This window comes from Ursus arctos, unplaced genomic scaffold, assembly GCF_023065955.2.
Source record: "Ursus arctos isolate Adak ecotype North America unplaced genomic scaffold, UrsArc2.0 scaffold_14, whole genome shotgun sequence".
NCBI classification, from domain to species: domain Eukaryota; kingdom Metazoa; phylum Chordata; class Mammalia; order Carnivora; family Ursidae; genus Ursus; species Ursus arctos.
This window is the reverse complement of record NW_026622808.1, coordinates 30,857,948-30,875,377: the sequence shown is the minus strand read 5'-3', so window position 1 is coordinate 30,875,377 and position 17,430 is coordinate 30,857,948. Positions and strand designations below refer to the sequence as shown.

Sequence of the window (17,430 nt, the reverse complement as noted above, 5' to 3'; positions counted from 1 at the left end):
ACGAGCCCTGCGTCAGCACTGGGCATGGAGCCTGCTTAAGATTCTCTTTCTTGGGGTGCCTGGATGGCTCAGTCATTAAGCGTCTGCCTTCGGCTCGGGTCATGATCCCAGGGTCCTGGGATCAAGCCCCCGCGTCAGGCTCCTTGCGCGGCGGGGAGCCTGCTTCTCCCTCTCCCACGCCCCCTGCTTGTGTTCCCTCTCTAGATGTATCTGTCAAATAAATAAAATCTTTAAAAAAAAAAAAAAAGGTAAAAAGATTCTCCTTCCCTCTCCCTCTGCCCCCCCTTCAACAAACAAACAAATAAATAAAATACCAACGAGAGGGAAGACTTTTTGTTTTCAAATAATGGTACCACACTGCTCATTAGCTTAAATTTAAATTAGTGGTCTAATGTAAGAGACCACAAAGAACTCTTTGTATTTTTAACACTTTTTTTGAAGCCTGGTAATAGGCTTCTGAAAGAGTAATATATCTTAACTATATACTGTTACTTTCTGTTTAATGTGTGAGCGTGTGTTTTATCCCTCAGGGTGTGCTTCATTTGTTATAGAAGGACAGACCAGGAAAGTTAAGAAATCAGCACATTTGCAGGGGCGCCTGGGTGGCTCAGTTGGTTAAGTGTCTGTCTTCGGCTCAAGTCATGATCCCAGGGTCCTGGGATTGAGCCCCACATCGGGCTCTCTGCTCAGCAGGGTGCCTGCTTCTCCTGCTCCCTCTGCCTGCTGCTCCCCCTGCTTGTACTTTCTCTCAAATAAATAAAATCTTAAAAAAAATAAAATCACATTTGCATTTATAGCAGAGAGGTGTTTGACTAAAGGACTGTAATATATACTTGTAAGAGTACTAGAATTTTCTCCAGCCCACATAGTGTAGCCTTTGTCTAGCATTTCTTAAAGGTTAGTCTCCTGACATTTGTTTCAGTTATATCATTAAATTATTTCAGGAATGTTAAGCAACAGACAACAAGGAGTCCATTCAGGGGTCTGCAAAAGCAAATATAAATCCAATGCTTAACTCAAAAATAACTCACATATGTTGCTCTGCTCCTGTGTGTTGGGATAAGGGGATGGTGCATGTGTAAGGATGAGAAGGAGTGGGAAAGTAGAAAGAGGAAACATTCCTCCTACCTCTTAATTGCCTGAGAGGGGTTACAGAGTGAGATTGCTGCTGCTGCTGCTGCTGCTGCTTCCTCTTCTTCCTCTTCCTCCTCCTCTTCCTCCTCTTCTTCTTCTCCCCCCCCCCCTTTTTTTTCCTAAGATTTTATTTATTTATTTGTCAGAGAGCACACAAGCAGGGGGAGCAGCAGGCAGCAGGGAGCCCAACTCGGAACTCAGTCCCAGGACCCTGGGATCATGACCTGAGCTGAAGGCAGACAAGACACTTAACCAACTGAGCCATCCAGGCATTCCCAGAGTGAGACCTCTAATGGAGATTCAAAGATGTCTGCTTTCAGAGAAAATAGGAGAGAAACTTTTCCATTCTTCTTCTTTGCCATAGTACAAATATATACGTAATTCTCTCTTGGGATTCAAATCTTAATGAGAGAGCACAAATACAGTTCTTATTGTGAACAAATAGTGATAGGTAAGAGGTGTCTTCTCTCCTGCATGGAATCAGAGTCAGACCGGAACAGGGCTTTTATAACTTCAGTTCCTTGAGTGCATTTGACTGTTCGTGAAATAGGTGTACCATTTCTACCTGAGCAGAAGATAAAAATTAATTTGAGGGGCGCCTGGGTGGCTCAGTCATTAAGTGTCTGCCTTCGGCGCAGCTCATGATCCCAGAGTCCTGGGATCAAGCGCCGCATCGGGCTCCCTGCTCCGCTGAGAGCCTGCTTCTTCCTCTCCCACTCCCCCTGCTTGTGTTCCCTCTCTCGCTGGCTGTCTCTCCCTCTCTGTCAAATAAATAAATAAAATCTAAAAAAATTTTAAAAATAAATTAAAAAAAATTAATTTGAGGAGGTTTTTCACCTAATGTTCGATTTTATGTAAATGACACCTTTGGTAACCAACTCGAAATATTCTAGCCATGTAATTCAGAGGAAAGGAAAACAAACTGTCTTTCTGCTTTCGTCTAAATTTTTTCTCCCTATTCTTGCACATAAAATACTTTTTGTTTGCAGCATCTTTAATATTATATCTTTGTATTTGCAAATGCTCTTTCAGTTGTAAATAACAAAAATGCAGGTCAAACCAGCATAAACATAAAAAGAGAGATATTGTCCTGTATAACTTGGGAGTCAAAGGTTATTACAATCTTTGATTCTGCTTCTCTCTATGTGTAAACACGGCAAGCGTCAAATCTGGGAATTCTTTTAAGGAGAACAGCTCAATAATAATTGAGAGTCCTGTGTAAAGCACTGTGTGCTGTGGGTGAGAGTAAGGGATGATAGTGATGTGACCCGAGCCCCCACCACTCAGATAGCTTACCTGGTCATGGGTGATCACTGAGACTCCTGTGTTAATTGTCCTTGATTTTCAGTTAGTGATTCACATACAGAATCGGTCATATTCGTTTCTGGATAGCCAGAAGCTGAGTCACCCTCAGCTCTTATGAAATAAGAGTCTAATGATCTTCGAGTATGAAAAATGAGCAAGATTTTGGCATTGTTTTGATCTGTTATCCTCTCAGAGGGTAGAAGAGAATACTTGTGAAATGCACTCAAGTGCTGTGGACCCGTGGAAGCTGGGAGAAGGCTGACCAGCACCTGCAGCAGAAGTCTGCCCCCTGCATATGGGAAATCTTGATGTGGGCAGTGATGGGGTGAACCGCCTGACTTCAGGAACATTTATAGGTGGCGAAGGGCACTTTTGGCCATTAGGAGAGCTGTTCTTCAGAGATTTTTCAAAATCTCACAGAGAAGAAATAAACTATATAGAAATTTTAACAGGTTAAATATTTAAGAAGGTTTTGTACAGATTTTGGTTTTAGGTTCTTTACGTATCAAGAACAAAAGAAGGCAGTTTAGGGGCGCCTGGGTGGCACAGTGGTTAAGCGTCTGCCTTTGGCTCAGGGCGTGATCCCGGCGTTCTGGGATCGAGCCCCGCATTGGGCTTCTCCGCTGGGAGCCTGCTTCTCCCTCTCCCACTCCCCCTGCTTGTGTTCCCTCTCTCGCTGGCTGTCTCTCTCTGTCAAATAAATAAATTAAAAAAAAAAAAAAAAAAAAGAAGGCAGTTTATTCAGCTTATCTATGGCGTAGAAATACTTAATAAAATATTGATTGAATGAATCTCTGATTCATATAGAAGACTATACTTATTGATTGAATGAGTAGCTCCTTGATTTCTACAATGTTTATGTCTCAAGGCTTCTGTCGCAGCCCTAAAATTCGGAATGGGGCTACAAATAGAGGAAATTGTAAGCACCAATGAAGAGCAGTTCAGACTCTTATGAATGGTTTCATTACCCATGACTCTGACAGTCTCTGCCTTTTAATTGGTGTGTTTAATCTGTGGACATTTAGTAAATGTGTCAGTAAGGTTGGGTTTAAGATCCACCCCCTTACTATTTTCTAATTTTTCATCAGTCTTCTGTGGGGGAGTTTTGTGCTTTCTTTTGTATTAGTTTATATTTTTCTCTAAAATATTTCATTGGCTTTTCTATTGACTTATTAGCCATTCCTCTTTGTTTTACTTCTTAGTAGTTGCTCTAAGGAGCAGTTATCAGAGTATAGTGTGGGGACCTTAGGGATTTTTAAGACCCTTTCAAGGGAGCCATAACGTCAAAACTATTTTCATAGTAATACTAAAATATCATATCCCTTTGCCGCTCTCATCCATTCACAAGTATACCATGGAATTTTCCAAAGGGTACATGACATGATTGAATACATAAGGAAATGAGAATCCAGCTGTCTTCTGTTAAGCCTGACATTAAAGAGATTTCCAAAATGTAAAACTGTGCCACTCTTACCAATTTCTTTAGTTTTGGAAAAGAAGTTATCTTTTCACAAAAAAACTATATTTACATATGATGGGTTTGTTAATGCTGTTTTAAAATAATATTTTTTGTTTGAAATTAATTTTCTTTTTTCTTTTTTTTTTTTTTTAAGATTTTCTTTATTTGAGAGAGCAAGAGAGAGAGAGCTGAGGGGAGGGGCAGAGGGAGAAGCAGACTTCCCATTGAGCAGGGAGCCGGATGTGGGGCTCAAGCCCAGAACCCTGGGATCATAACCCGAGCTGAAGGCAGATGCTTAACGGACTGAGCCACCTAGGTGCCCCTGAATTTCATTTCTAATATAGTAAATTTGGATAGATAGAACCCATATGAACAAAAACTCTCTGGGGTTCTCAATATTTGAAGAGCAAAAAGGAATCCTGAGACCTAAAAATTTGAGAACCACCATATTCATCAATATGAATATTGATCTACAGTCTCCTGTTGTATCAAATACCATTTAATCGATAATTCTAAGGACCTGCTTACATTTTGCCCCCTCTTGTCCATTGTTCTTTTGTTGCTGTACAATTTTTTTATTCTTTCATATGCTGTGAACCCCAGAGTTCATTATTATTTTTTGCTTTAAAGAATTTTTTTAAACTTGGGAGCAAAGTCTTTTATTTACCCACATATTTGCCATTTCTCGTACTCTTTATTCTTTCATGTAGATCTGAGCTTTTTCTGGAATCCTTTTCCTTTAGACTGAAGAGTTTCCTTTAATATTTCCAGTATTTCAGGTCTAATGGTGATGAATTCTCTCAGTTTTTGTTTGGCTGAGAAAGGTCTTTGTCTTTCCTCTTTTCTTTTTTTTTAATAGACTATTTTTTAGAGCAGTTTTAGGTTCACGTCAAAATTGAGCAGAAAGTACAGAGTTTCTGTATAATACCCCCCTGTCACCACACATGCACAGCTTCCTCCCACTATCAACAACCTGCCAGGGTGGTCCATTTATTCCAGTGAACCTACACTGACATATCATTATCACCCGAAGTCTGTAGTTTGCATTAAGATTCTTGATGTTGTGCACTCTGTGGGTTTGATACATGTGTAATGGCATGTACCCACCATCATAAGCATCAAACAGAATAGTTTCACTGCCCTAAATATCTTCTGTGCATCCCTCCCTCCTTTTCACCTCCCTCATCGCTATCCCTGACAACCACTGATCTTTTTACTGTCTCTCTAGTTTTGCTTTTTACAGAATGTGATATAGTATGTCACCTTTTCAGATTGATTTCATTCACTTAGCATTATACATTTAAGGTTCCTTCATATCTGTTCATGGCTTGCTAGCTCATTTCTTTTTAGCCATGAGTAATATTCTTCTGTCTGGATCAACCACAGTTTATATATTTGTCCTGTAGCTACTGAAGAACATCTTGGTTGCTTCCAAGTTTGTGCAAGTTTCTTATGGGCATGCATTTTCCATTCATTTGGGTAAATATCCAGCATCACAGGTATGGATCACATGATAAGAGTATGTTTAATTTTGTAAGAAACTGCCAGACTACCTTTATTTTTGAAGGATATTTTTACTGGATAGAGAATTCTAAGTTGATACTTTATTTCCCCCTTTCACCACTTTAAAAGATTTTTCCATTTTTTCCTTACTTAGAGTTGTTACTAATAAGAAGACTATACTTATCTTTGTTCCCCCAGATATAATGTCTTTCCTTCTTTCTGTCTGCATGGAGAAAAATCTTAATCTTCTCCTTATAATTGGTTTTTAAGAATTTGATTTTGATGTACCTTGGTGTTGTCTTCTTTGTGTTTAACTTCTGTGGTTTTTTGAGCTTTTTTTTTTGGCTTTTTTTTTTTTTTTTGAGCTTTTTCGATCTGTGGATTGATACTTTTCATCAAATATGGAAATAGATTTTTTTATTTCAGTTATATTTCTCAGCTCCAAAGTTTCCGTTTGGTTATTTTTAATACTATCAGTTTCTTTGCTATTTATGTTTTCCTTTATATCGTTGAATGTTTATAATGTTCAGCTTCCCTTTTATTTCTGGGCATGTTTCTAGTGATTGATTTTTCTTGTGGTTATCAGATTAAAATCTTCCTGCTTTATGTGCATCCAGTAATTTTCATTTGAACACTAGACATTGTGATTGTTATGTCATTGAGTTTCAGTTTTATTTTCCATTAAAGATTGATGGGTTTTTTTCTTAATCTTTGTTAGGTTGGGTCCAGAATAGTCTTTTCTCTTGGAATGACTACTACTATCCAAGAGATGGTCTTTCTGGGATCTCTACTGAATTCCTTGGGTTAACACCAAGGTCTCTTCACTCCAGCTGGTAGAAGCGCAGATGTTTTCCAGCCTCTTTGAGCTCTGGGAATTGTTAATTTATAGCTCATTTCAGACACTTTGAACTCCAGCCTTACCCTTCAACTCACTGAGATCAGCATGTTGAGCTCTGCTAAGGTTTTTCTCCCTGCTCTTGGGTCTGGTACACATGGAAAACCAGGATACTCAGGACTTACATACCTCCTTTTTCTGCTTGCTTCTGGGATTGTAATCCAGTGCTGCTTAATGTCCAGTGTATGGCAACTGTTGTTTCATGTATTTTGTCTAGTGTTTTGGTTGTTTACAGTGAGAGGGATAGTTCGTTAATAGTTAACTTGTCATGGCCAGAAACACAAGTCTGCAGAAGGGCTTTAAAAAACCAAACAAAAACTTTATTGAGCTATAACATACCTAACAAAGTTCAGTTGTTTTATGTTTACAATTCAGTGACTTTTAATAAATTTACCAAGTTATTGCAACCATTACCATAATCTGCTCTTAGAACATTTTTATGCCCCCCAAAAAGATTTTTCATATCCATTTACAGTTAAATCCCCACACCTATCCCAGCCCAACCACAAATTTATTTCATTCTTGATAGATTCACCTTTTCTGGACATTTCATATAAGTAGAATTATATAACGTATGGTCTTTTGTGACTGGCTTCTTACATAGTGTAATGTTTTCAGAGTTCATCCTTGTTATCTCATGTATCCAAATTTCATTTTTATGGCTGAATAATTTTCCCTTGCATAGATGTACCACATTTTGTTTATCCATTCACCAGTTGATGGACATTTGGATTGTTTCCACTCTTTGGCTGTAATGAATAATGGTATATGGACATTTGTGTTGTGAGACTTTGGACATGCATCTTCAGTTCTCTTGGGTGGATACTTAGGAGTGGAATTGCTGAGTCATAGGACTAATTTATGTTTAGCTTTTAAGAAACTGCCAAACCATTTTTCTGAAGTAGCTATATCAGGGGCACCTGGGTGGCTCAGTGTGTTAAGCATCTGCCTCCTGCTTGGGTCATGATCTCAGGGTTCTGAAATTGAGTCCTGCTTCGGGCTCCCTGCTCACTGAGGAGTCTACTGGGGAGTCTACTCCTCCCTCTCCCCACGCCAGTCATGCATGCTCTTTCTCTCTCTCTCTCTCTCATTCTCAAATCTTAAAAAATAAAGTAGCTATGTCATTGTACATTTCTATCCCAGCAGTGTATGAAGTTTCTGTAGGAGAGTTTTTATAGAAACAGGTATCCAGGGGGGAAACCCCGTAAGTGTCATGTGCTTCCAGCAAAAAAGTTCTCTGGACATTCACTCTGTGTCTTAGCTTCTTAGCCTTTTAACTTTGATTTATCAGTTTTACCATTCTTATATTTCTATGAGAAAAATCTAAACAAAAGGCATCTGTTCTTTGTTATTAACTCTTTGGGTATAACAGATGAAAGAACAAATGAGTTTTGATCTTCCAACCAAACTTGCCCTGAAGCACAAGTCAAAGACTTGAGGTGTCAGTCTTTGGATCCCTTTCCAGACCATAGTCTCCAACATCAATATCTACTCTGACTCGGATAGCTAGGGACTTACTTGGATCCAACCTTCCTAACCAGTTTACAACTGTATTCACCTCACTAGCATCTCAAAAGACATGAGAAGGATGCCTGTGGGGTATGTTTTTATTCCTTCTGTCCAACTTGTTTTCATCTTTAGGGCTTTCATGTAGGTTTTAATCCCCTTGGAGATACAGATTGTAGCATTGTGAATTTTCATTAACTTATAGGCCTTGTGTGAGGTATTAAGGATAGAAAGAAATAAAACTGAATATTAGTCTTCAGGAAGTTCATTCTAAGGAAAAAGCACATCAGGGCACCTGGGTGACTCGGTTGAGTGTCCAACTCTTAACTTTGGCTCAGGTCATGATCTTAGAGTTGTGAGCTCAAGCCCCACGTTGAGCTCTGCGCTGAGCATGGAGCCTGCTGAAGATTCTCTCTGTCTGAAAGAAAGAAAGAAAGAAAGAAAGAAAGAAAGAAAGAAAGAGCCACATCTATATATCAAGAACACAGTGGGGTAGTTGCTATAGTAGAAGTATGTACAGGAACACCTGAGTGGCTCAGTTGGTTAAGTGTCTGCCTTCCGCTCAGGTCATGATCCCAAGGTCCTGGGATCGAGCCCCACATCAGGCTCCCTGCTCAGTGGGAGCCTGCTTCTCCCTCTGCTGCACCTCCTGCTTGTGTTCTCTCTCCCGCTTACTCTCTCTAAAATAAATAAATAAAATCTTTAAAAAGAAAAAAAAAGGACGTACAAAATGCTATGGGAGCATGGTTATTAATGGTCTGAGAAGATGCATCAGTGATATGTCACAAAAAACATGATTTTACCTATAGCCAAGGTGGGCAGGAAAGAGCATTCTAGGTAGATTAAGCAGTTTTTGCAAAGGCATAAAGTTAGGATAAGACAGAGTGTATATAGGGAATAATATAATTTGGTGCATATGGGGTAGTGAACAGGACTTTAAAAATATGGAAATGTAGGTCAGATTTAAATTGTCTAAGATCTTGGTGTCCTACTAATGTGATTACTGTGTGAGAGTAGCAGAGGAATCAGTCAAATGTGTTTCCCTTGAGCAAAACAGGCTCATTTGAAAAGGTGAGATTGGTAGTGGGGAGATCAGATTGGAAAGTATTATAATAACTTAGGCAAAGTGAGCAACCGAGAGTGGAGATGTGGGGGGTTCACACAGAGACATTTGACACACATTGTGGTCAAGGCTTCACAAACAAGTGGGTATGGAAGAGGCAAGGAAGGCCCAAGGATGGCTTGGGGTGATAAAATCCCATTATTCAGTCTAGGGGATGAAGGAAAGATCACAAGGAGGTTTGGAAATAAGTTCAGTGTGGAATTTGAGCTTCTTATAGGACCCCGGATAAGAATGGCTGGTAGACAGTTGTGTCTAGGTTTGAGTCATCAGTAAACTGCTGTTTTTTTGAAACATTAGGGGGATATGGTACCCACACGGGGAAGGTGTATAATGGGCAGAGAATTCTTTGAGGAGTGCTATGTGGTGCTGGATGGGTGGTTTTGAAATCTTTTGATGCTGAGACTAAGCATCTGTGAGAGCCCTCCTTCTCTGTTTTCCTCCAGTGTTGTTCCCTCCTCTTGGTCATCTTGTGCTCTCTTCCATCATCCGTCATGTGGTGAGTGTAAAGTCAAGCCTTCCCTTTGAGGACCCCAGACGCGAATCATTCCTGACTGCTTGCGTGATTGAGCGACAGCAGTTTTTACTGCTGCTTTCTGCCTTTTAATTAATATTCAGACACAAGTGTAGTAGATGTCGTAAGTGTAACTATGTTGTGTTAAAATAGTGGTTGTGGAGTGTTTGTTGGGTTGAGGGAGTTGGAAGAGGATGGGATCAGAGGCCAAGAGTCTTTTCAATTGATGGTCCCATCTTTGGTGTTGGGGTAATTTGCAAAAGGATTCCATATGAAATCACTCCCTGGCAATGGAGAGGGATCTGGGAAATCACATTTGAGAGAGGATTGTCAAAAACCAGAGCCTGGATCTCTGCAGAGCAGATGGTTAGTTGCCCAATAAGCACAGCCTGGTTATTAGCTGGGGGACCAGAGAGAAACTCCCAGGACTGTACTACACTCATGGCCAGATGGAAGGAGTAGGAGGCCTTCTGGTTCTTAGGACCTTAGTTTCAGGTGTATCAGCTCCACTTTTCTCTGAGGGAAATAGATGGAGCCTGTGTGTAATCTAGTCAGGCTTTCAAAACACTATTTCTAGAAACTGCCTTAGAGATCTTTTTGTTCCTGTCCAGTCCTTCTCCAGTCCCCACCATTTTTTTTTCTTGACAGAATCAAGTGTGGTGCCTTATTTAGAACCAAACACTAAAATAAATATTTTTGTTCTTTCTACTACCAAAGGTGGTCACAACTCCAAAACAGAATATACTGAGCTTTTATTATTTTCAAGGCTTCTTCTTACTTCACCTTTTAATTGATGTACACAGGCTCACGCATTGAAGAATTTAGGTTGAATCGTGTATAGTGTTTCTGATAAGCTCAACTTCTGCTTCTGGATTCATGCTGCCTTGAAAGATAAAGTTCCTGCTTGAATAATGTTTTACATTTCATGTTCCAAAGGATATTTAATTAAATTCAGGGAGAGAGAAGCATTAGGTCGGTATATCGTGCTGTCTTTGTCAGGACTTCTTCCAGCCAGCCTGCACTCCCTAGTTCCAAGGCACATGAGCTTTGTGACGTGGTCACTTCTGCCTATATAATAAAGGATGGAGTTTGCATTTGTTGTGTTAAACAGCCAGTGTGTGGTTACCAGAGCCATCCAATAAGCTTTAAGTCATTCCCTTTCTAAGCCAGAAAGACTCGAAACCTCACCTTGGGTAATATGAAGGTACTTAGGCCTTTCTTGTTATATTCGTATCTGGTCATATTCCAGCCAGATTGCCTGGAATCCAGATTAAGGCTGATAGCAGGATGAGCTGCTAAAGGCAGTAAGCTCTGGCTATCTACCAGGCCCTCTGCCCACATTTCACTGTGTGCTCTCATCTGGCCACTGTTCACATAGGTTCCCGCCAAAATCCTCCATTGGCTGATGATGCCCTGTATGAGCCAGTGGGTGGAAAAGGCAACCTGATTATTGCTGAGGCCCTGGGAAAACATGGCTTTTTTGCCTGTCATAGGGCTTTCCCCCCTCTCTGATGGGTTCCTGGAATCTCAGCGACACCACTGGTATGACAGGTAGATGTTCTCTACCCCATGAAATAGCTTGTTACATTTTGGGGACCATTGGTCCAGGCTCATGGTCTTTTCTGGTGCTAAAGGATTTTTAATCAGCAGTAGGCATTTTAGAAGGTTAATAACACTGGTTTTAAAAGCTTACATATTGTAGAGATGCTTACATTTCAAATGGGACTTTTCTGGAGTCAGAGAGGTTTTTCGTGTCAGTGTCCATCAAGTGCTATCCTTGGCTCTGACTCTGGCTCTGGGTGTTGCTCGGCATTGGGCCTGAGTAAGTGTTAACCGGTTTCTGAAATCATTTCTCATGCCATTTGCAGACCACAGACCATGAGGGGTACATAATTTCAGTACTCCCTAGAGTGCTTCATCTGGTTTATGATTTCCATGATGTAAGTCTAGGCATCCTTCATTTGAACATTTCCTTTCTCAGTCCCAGTTGCTCAGCACTCAAAAGGACCACGAAAGCTAGACAGAGCTCAGTGGGCTGTGCTCTATAACTGTGTTTTTAAAGCCTTACCAACCTCACCAAATCAGAGGTTAAATTAGAAAGCTATTAAATATGCACTAGATTTATTTAGCTTTCTGAACACATACCCCATTCAGAGGGAAGCAGAACGTTTCTCTTCACACAGTACCCTCACTGAGAGCCTGGCCTCTCTTGTAGGTTCAGGAGCCTTGAGATGGTTGTCATACCTCCAGGGCTTTCTGTAGTAGCCGTTGCTCCTCATTCCTGAGATCTACAAGAGAACAGCTGAGGGCGTGTTGAAGTTTCCTGGGCTTATTCAGGCCGTTCTTGATCCCTTGCTACCCGAGGTCTTATTGTGAAGCACAGCCACGCACTCTTCTCCTGGAAGAAGTAACCACAAAATCCCAAAGCCAAACATTAGAAAATAGAGTTACAGTGTGCTTTTTGGTCTTGTTTCCTAAAAACAGGTCGAATCTGTATGTTCTTTCTACTCTGCCCTCCCCCTCCGGCTGCCACAACCGCAGAAAGTAGAAAAATGGAAAATATGTAAAGCTTTTATAGCAAATCAGAGAAAGCAGATTTGTGGCAGCCCAAAGCCAGGGGAGTGCCACCTTTCTCTGGAGCCAGTCCAGAGCAAAGGGAGTTGAACAGCTCCTTCATCACCAGTGCCTTCAGACTGTTTATGGAAATGGAAGAATCAGCACTGGGGGATGGAGGGGGAGTAGAAAAATTCTCCGCTCTAAGCGGCTAGCAAAAACATGAAGTACCTATAATAGCAACTGTGGTTTCTACGTCCATCTGAAATCTTTCAGAAGGGAATGCTCATAAATCTTTTCTATGGAAAAGTACATTTACTAATGAGGGGCTTGATGGTTGGTGGTGGGCAAATGTATGGGGAGAAGGCCTTGCGTGGCAGGTGCTCTGAATGCCAGGGCTGCCAGCCCCTTACCTCTCAGCAGTGTCTGGTTCAGGGGAACTTGGCAGCCTCCCCTCTAGCACAGTGGGAAAGGAGTATTTTTAGGTTTGTCATCATCTTACCAGCTTGGGACAGAGTATCTTCTGTGTCTTAGCATCTATTTATCTGTTCGCTGACTTGGTTGACTCTTGTCTCCTTTCCCCCCCATACCACGATATGTCTTTAGTCTTTACATTCCTGAGCTGGAGATGCCAACCTCCAGGGAGCCTGTGCTGCATGCGGAGACAGTTTCCCACAGATCCAGCCAGTTCTGCCTTGGGAGGAAAGGCGATGAGTACACAGGGGGAGTGGAGAGGCCTGGTAGGACCATGGTGTGGTCTGACCTGATAGTTGTGTGGTGAAAGGTCTTCAGAACAGAGCACTTTGCCTTTGTCCTGGAATCCTAGAATGTCAGAGCCGGGAGAAGTGGAACTCACCGAGCTGAGGCCTCACTTGACAGTATGGGAACTGAAGCTCAGAACAGGCACCTGAGGGGCACATCACACAGCACGTTCCTCTGCAGAGAAGGCGACTCTGGAACAACTGAAAATGTTAGCAACATCAAGGATATAACTTTAACTTAGGGCAGAGAACGTGGTTTATAGGAAGGAGGCCACAGCCAGATGAGAGGATTGAAACGTGAGGTAGGACTGGTAACAGCAGCCAAGCTGACTCCAAGCCATGCCCAGTTAGGATTCGAAATGGATCCTAAAACTATGAGTCAGGTGTCCCAGCTGGGAGAAAGAAAGGAGGGTTCTGGAACAGCAAGACATCACCGACCTGACCTCTCATGCCAGCACTGTTGTGTTTTCTTTTGCATTTCTAGACCTCGAAAAAGCCTAAGACAGCAGAAGCGGACACCTCCAGTGAGCTGGCTAAGAAAAGCAAAGAAGTATTCAGAAAAGAGGTAAGGTTGGGTGGGTGTGGGCCCTGAGCTCCATAGGCTTAAGCCTGAGCCCTTTCCTTTCTTGTCCTAAGTGTTAGGCAACCCTGCCTTTGGGTGTTACCTTGCTTCTGTGGTGTGACTGAGTAGTTGTCATGTGAGGGGGGCCCATTGGAACGGTCCTTTGCAGGTGGGTGATAAGCACTTTCATGTCCATTATTATTTCATCCCTGTAACCGCTCTTGAGATAGGCGAGACAGGGATTGCCATTCTTCTTACGCAGGGAGAGGACCTCTTAAGGTTCAGAGAAGGTAAGTTCTAGACAGACGACCTGAACCCAGGCCCTCCAGCTCAACGTCCAGTTCTGTTTCTGCGACGTTGCATTCGATGGCTGCCTCATCCTCACGGGACTGGGAAAAAGCATTTCCCCTTCATGCTACTGGAAGTGTGTGTTTCTAGCTGTTAGGACACCAGCCTTGTCTGCTTCAGGGCATCTAGATTCTGAACTCCAGTCTTGATTCACTGACTGTGGGAGGAAGCAGACCTAAAGAAATAATGGCAGGCTGTGTGCAGAGCGTGCCGTCTTCGGGCTGGAGGCCACTGCGCGGGGTGTCAGGAGGGGCTGTTGAGTCGGGTGTAGGAATGGACCAGATAGATCAGGAGGGATGTAACTTCAGGCAGTAGAATGTACAGTAACAGAGGAAATCATCTTCCTTTCCAGGGGATTAGCACAGGGTGTGTGAGCGGTGTTGGAAGATGAGGCCGAGCAGTACTGCGCCTTCATCTAGGGACCGTGTGTCTGGCAGTTACAGGGCACCATTGCAGGACTGGAAGCCAGGAAGAAGGAATTCCCTGACTGTATTTGGGGAAGTGGATTGAAGCGAGAGAGGATGGAGGCCAGAAGACCATAGAAAAACTGAATAAAAGCCCTTCCCGGGGCTAAAACTTAGTTTCTCGCTCTCCCTGTGTGAAATGATTGTTGTTTCAGCTCAGCCAACCGGCAGCTGTTGGTTCAGTGCCTGCCTGGTGATAGAGCCTTGTCCTTTGAACATCCAAAGCCTCCTGAAGTTTCAGGGATTGGTAGACCCTAGTCAAGGTGCTCCCTGACAAAATGGTGATCATTGACCTCTTTGCTTCCTCTGTACCCTGGGATCTTAGCACCACAGAGACTTTCGGAGGTCCTGTGGGGGGTCTCTTTTGAGATAAGCCACTGGTAGGACAGACAACTTCAGAGACCGCTCAGGAGGATGCTGGGCATCGTGTATGGGAAAGGTCCTGCCCTGGGGCTTCTCCCACCAGCTAGCATGCCATGCCTACACATGCTTCCGTTGCTGTGGTGTGGATCAAGGGACGTGTAACACAGAAGCGGAGCGACCTTCTGTAACAGAATGCCTGTGTTCCTGGGGTTGCTCAGCACCCTAGCAGCACCGAGACGCACTCTGCTCTGCCTCCAAGGCTACAGTCTCTTCATGTCAAGGATATGAGATTGGTTAGCTGAGACCGGGGGCTGCCGTGAGATTCAGCAGTGGAGTCCTGCGGCTGGGTCTCCTCCTGCTGCTCTCAGTCAGGCTTGCTTGTCTATCCAAGGCAGCCCCTTCCCTCTCAGGGCTGACCTAGGATCCGTTTCTCTTCTATCCCACTGGCCTAGTAGCACTCTTCTGTCCAAACCAGCCAACCTGAGTGGTGGAAAGGGAAGGATTGACTGTCTCATTATTTCCTCAGTGCAACCCCTTACCCTCTCTGGACTTTTGAGCAGCGTGTGCTCTTTTTCCTGCCTGCAGATGTCCCAGTTCATCGTCCAGTGCCTGAACCCTTACCGGAAACCTGACTGCAAAGTGGGAAGAATCACCACAACCGAAGACTTCAAGCATCTAGCTCGCAAGGTATCCCCTCTGTCCGTTCTGATGATGCTCTGGGCAAGCCGTGTACCTTTCATGAGAAAGAGTGGGTTTTCCTTGCCAGATGCCCGGGCTGGGGACCTAGAAAGAGGGCGGGAAGGTTAGGGAAGGGAGGGCACCCTACGTGAGGGTGGGGTTAGTGGCCCTCTAACAGACTCGCAGAGCTTAGCCTCCCCTTTCTGCTGACCCCAGCACCAGGCTGGCCTCACCCCCTGAAATCCTTTCCACTCTGGTCTCTCTTCCTGTATTCTGGACAGCTGACTCACGGCGTGATGAATAAGGAGCTGAAGTACTGTAAGAACCCTGAGGACCTGGAGTGCAATGAGAATGTGAAACACAAAACCAAGGAGTACATTAAGAAGTACATGCAGAAGTTTGGGGCCGTTTACAAACCCAAAGAGGACACTGAATTAGAGTGACTTGTGGGGCCAGGGTGGGAGGACAGGTGAGCAGGTGGGACAGACTCGGGAGAAGAAACCCTGCGGGCCCGCTCCCCCCCAACCCGTCGGGGCTGTGCTACTGGTGACACGTCGCCCTGGGGAATTCAGACCTGCAGATTGCATCTGAAAACAACGAAACCGAGCTCCATCTACAAGTGATCCCTGGTCATGAGCTATTGGGGTGTGGTTGGAGGCCCATCAGAGGCAAGGGCTTAGAGAAGGACCCCGCTAAGATCCTGGCCAGGCATAGCCCCACTCCCAAACCTGGGTCTCCTCCTTGGCGGTGCTGTCAGCGCACAGACCCATGCGCATCCCCACCCACGATCCCTCGCCCTGACGATCTGTATTATATTTTAATGTATATGTGAATATATTGAAAATAATTTGTTTTTTCCTGGTTTTGTTTGTTTTTTGTTTTGCTTTTAGCCTCTACGTGCTAGATCACAGGAAGACTTTGTAAGGACGGTTTTAAGTTCTCCTGCAAGGTTTAATTTGTTATCATGTAAATAGTCCAAAGCAGGCTGCCTTGTGGTTCCGGCCAGCCTTGTGCTATGTTGATAAGATTGATTTACTGCTTAAAATCACTTTACTTTATCCAATTTTTACTGAACTTTTTATGTAAAAAATAAAATCAATTAAAGAAGTTGGCATGTGTGTTCCCTAAAAGCTAGTCAAGCATATTTGTATATAGTGGTGCCACTGGAGAGAGAAAGGAGAGATGGTGGCCACAGATGTGTGAAGTCCAGAGTTAATCCTTGAGCTTGGAGTTCATCACAGGCCTTATTCCCGACAGGTCCCACTGTGACTGACACTTGTGGCCTTGGGATCTTATGCCTGTGTTCAGGGTGGAGTCAACTTGAACTACATGTGTTCCAGAGCAAAAGAAGCAGAGCTGAGGGCCTCTTTGTCTCTGGGCTTCTTTGGTTAATAGGTCAGGCAGGAGAAAGGCACGAGTCTTCCCCTTTATACCTCCTGGCTGAGGAGAGAGACGCATTGAACTTCTTCCCTCCAAAACCTGAGTTCCCCAAGCTCCCTGGAATGCTCTTTTGATGAGTGGGTTCCCCAACCTCCCCCACCATGCACCCTGACACTGGGCTTGGACACTAGAGGGAGGACCCCTGTAAAGGGGTACAGTGCACCTGCTGTGATGAGAGTGGACATCTCCTGGAGGAGGCAGGGCTCAGTGGCCCGACCCACCTCACCCACCACCCTTTGATGGATCAGTTGTCTGGGCTGTGAGGAGGACTGTAGGCTGCAGGCCAGTCTGGAGCCATCTTTGCAAAGAGATTGGTCCCATCTCTTCCTCACCAGGGCTGTTTTGCTCCCTGCAGCAATGCCCTTGGGGAAGGGGCTGTGGCCCGCTGAGTCTCAGGCAGGGCAGATGGCGCTTAGAGCATTCGCCTGCTGGGTGCTGTGCTGGGCACTTGGAGCTTGGGTTGTGCTCACTTGATCCTGACAACCCTGGGGACAGAAGTTGGCACTGTTTGGATGAGGAAATTCAGGCTGAGAGAGGCTCAGGAACTCATATCCTCATTGTTAGGAGAAAAACACCTATTTTAAAGTTCTAATCATTAGACATGCTATTTAATAATGTAGCCAAAGTGTTTTCCCATGCTTCTGCAGCCTTCAAAACTAAAGCACATGATATCAAATGGATGGACTCTTAATTCAACCCTCTTAACATTTGAGAGTTATTACAGAGAATATCTCCGTTACTGTGCACATTAAAAGGGAGTGGTAGCCTTTGGGGTGGGTTTGTGGTGCAGGGGTGCGGCCCTGTGCTCTGCTGCCGCTCACACCC

At 43.8% G+C, this 17,430-nt stretch overlaps 1 protein-coding gene across 3 annotated transcripts in view; it reads left to right on the top strand.

Moving 5' to 3' along the window:
* The window catches only part of SETD2 (SET domain containing 2, histone lysine methyltransferase), a 121,854-nt gene extending 105,582 nt beyond the window's left edge, over nucleotides 1-16,272 (top strand). For 2 of the 3 annotated variants that reach the window (XM_026500698.4, XM_057311689.1), the window contains exons 19-21: nucleotides 13,235-13,315; nucleotides 15,073-15,174; nucleotides 15,447-16,272. In XM_026500698.4, coding sequence (XP_026356483.2) covers nucleotides 13,235-13,315; nucleotides 15,073-15,174; nucleotides 15,447-15,608 — 345 coding nt within the window. In that variant the 3' untranslated portion in view covers nucleotides 15,609-16,272. Of the gene's footprint in view, nucleotides 1-9,368; nucleotides 9,422-13,234; nucleotides 13,316-15,072; nucleotides 15,175-15,446 lie in introns of those variants that run through there. The other variant, XM_057311690.1, reaches the window with a different exon arrangement.
* Nucleotides 16,273-17,430: the final 1,158 nt, after the last annotated feature.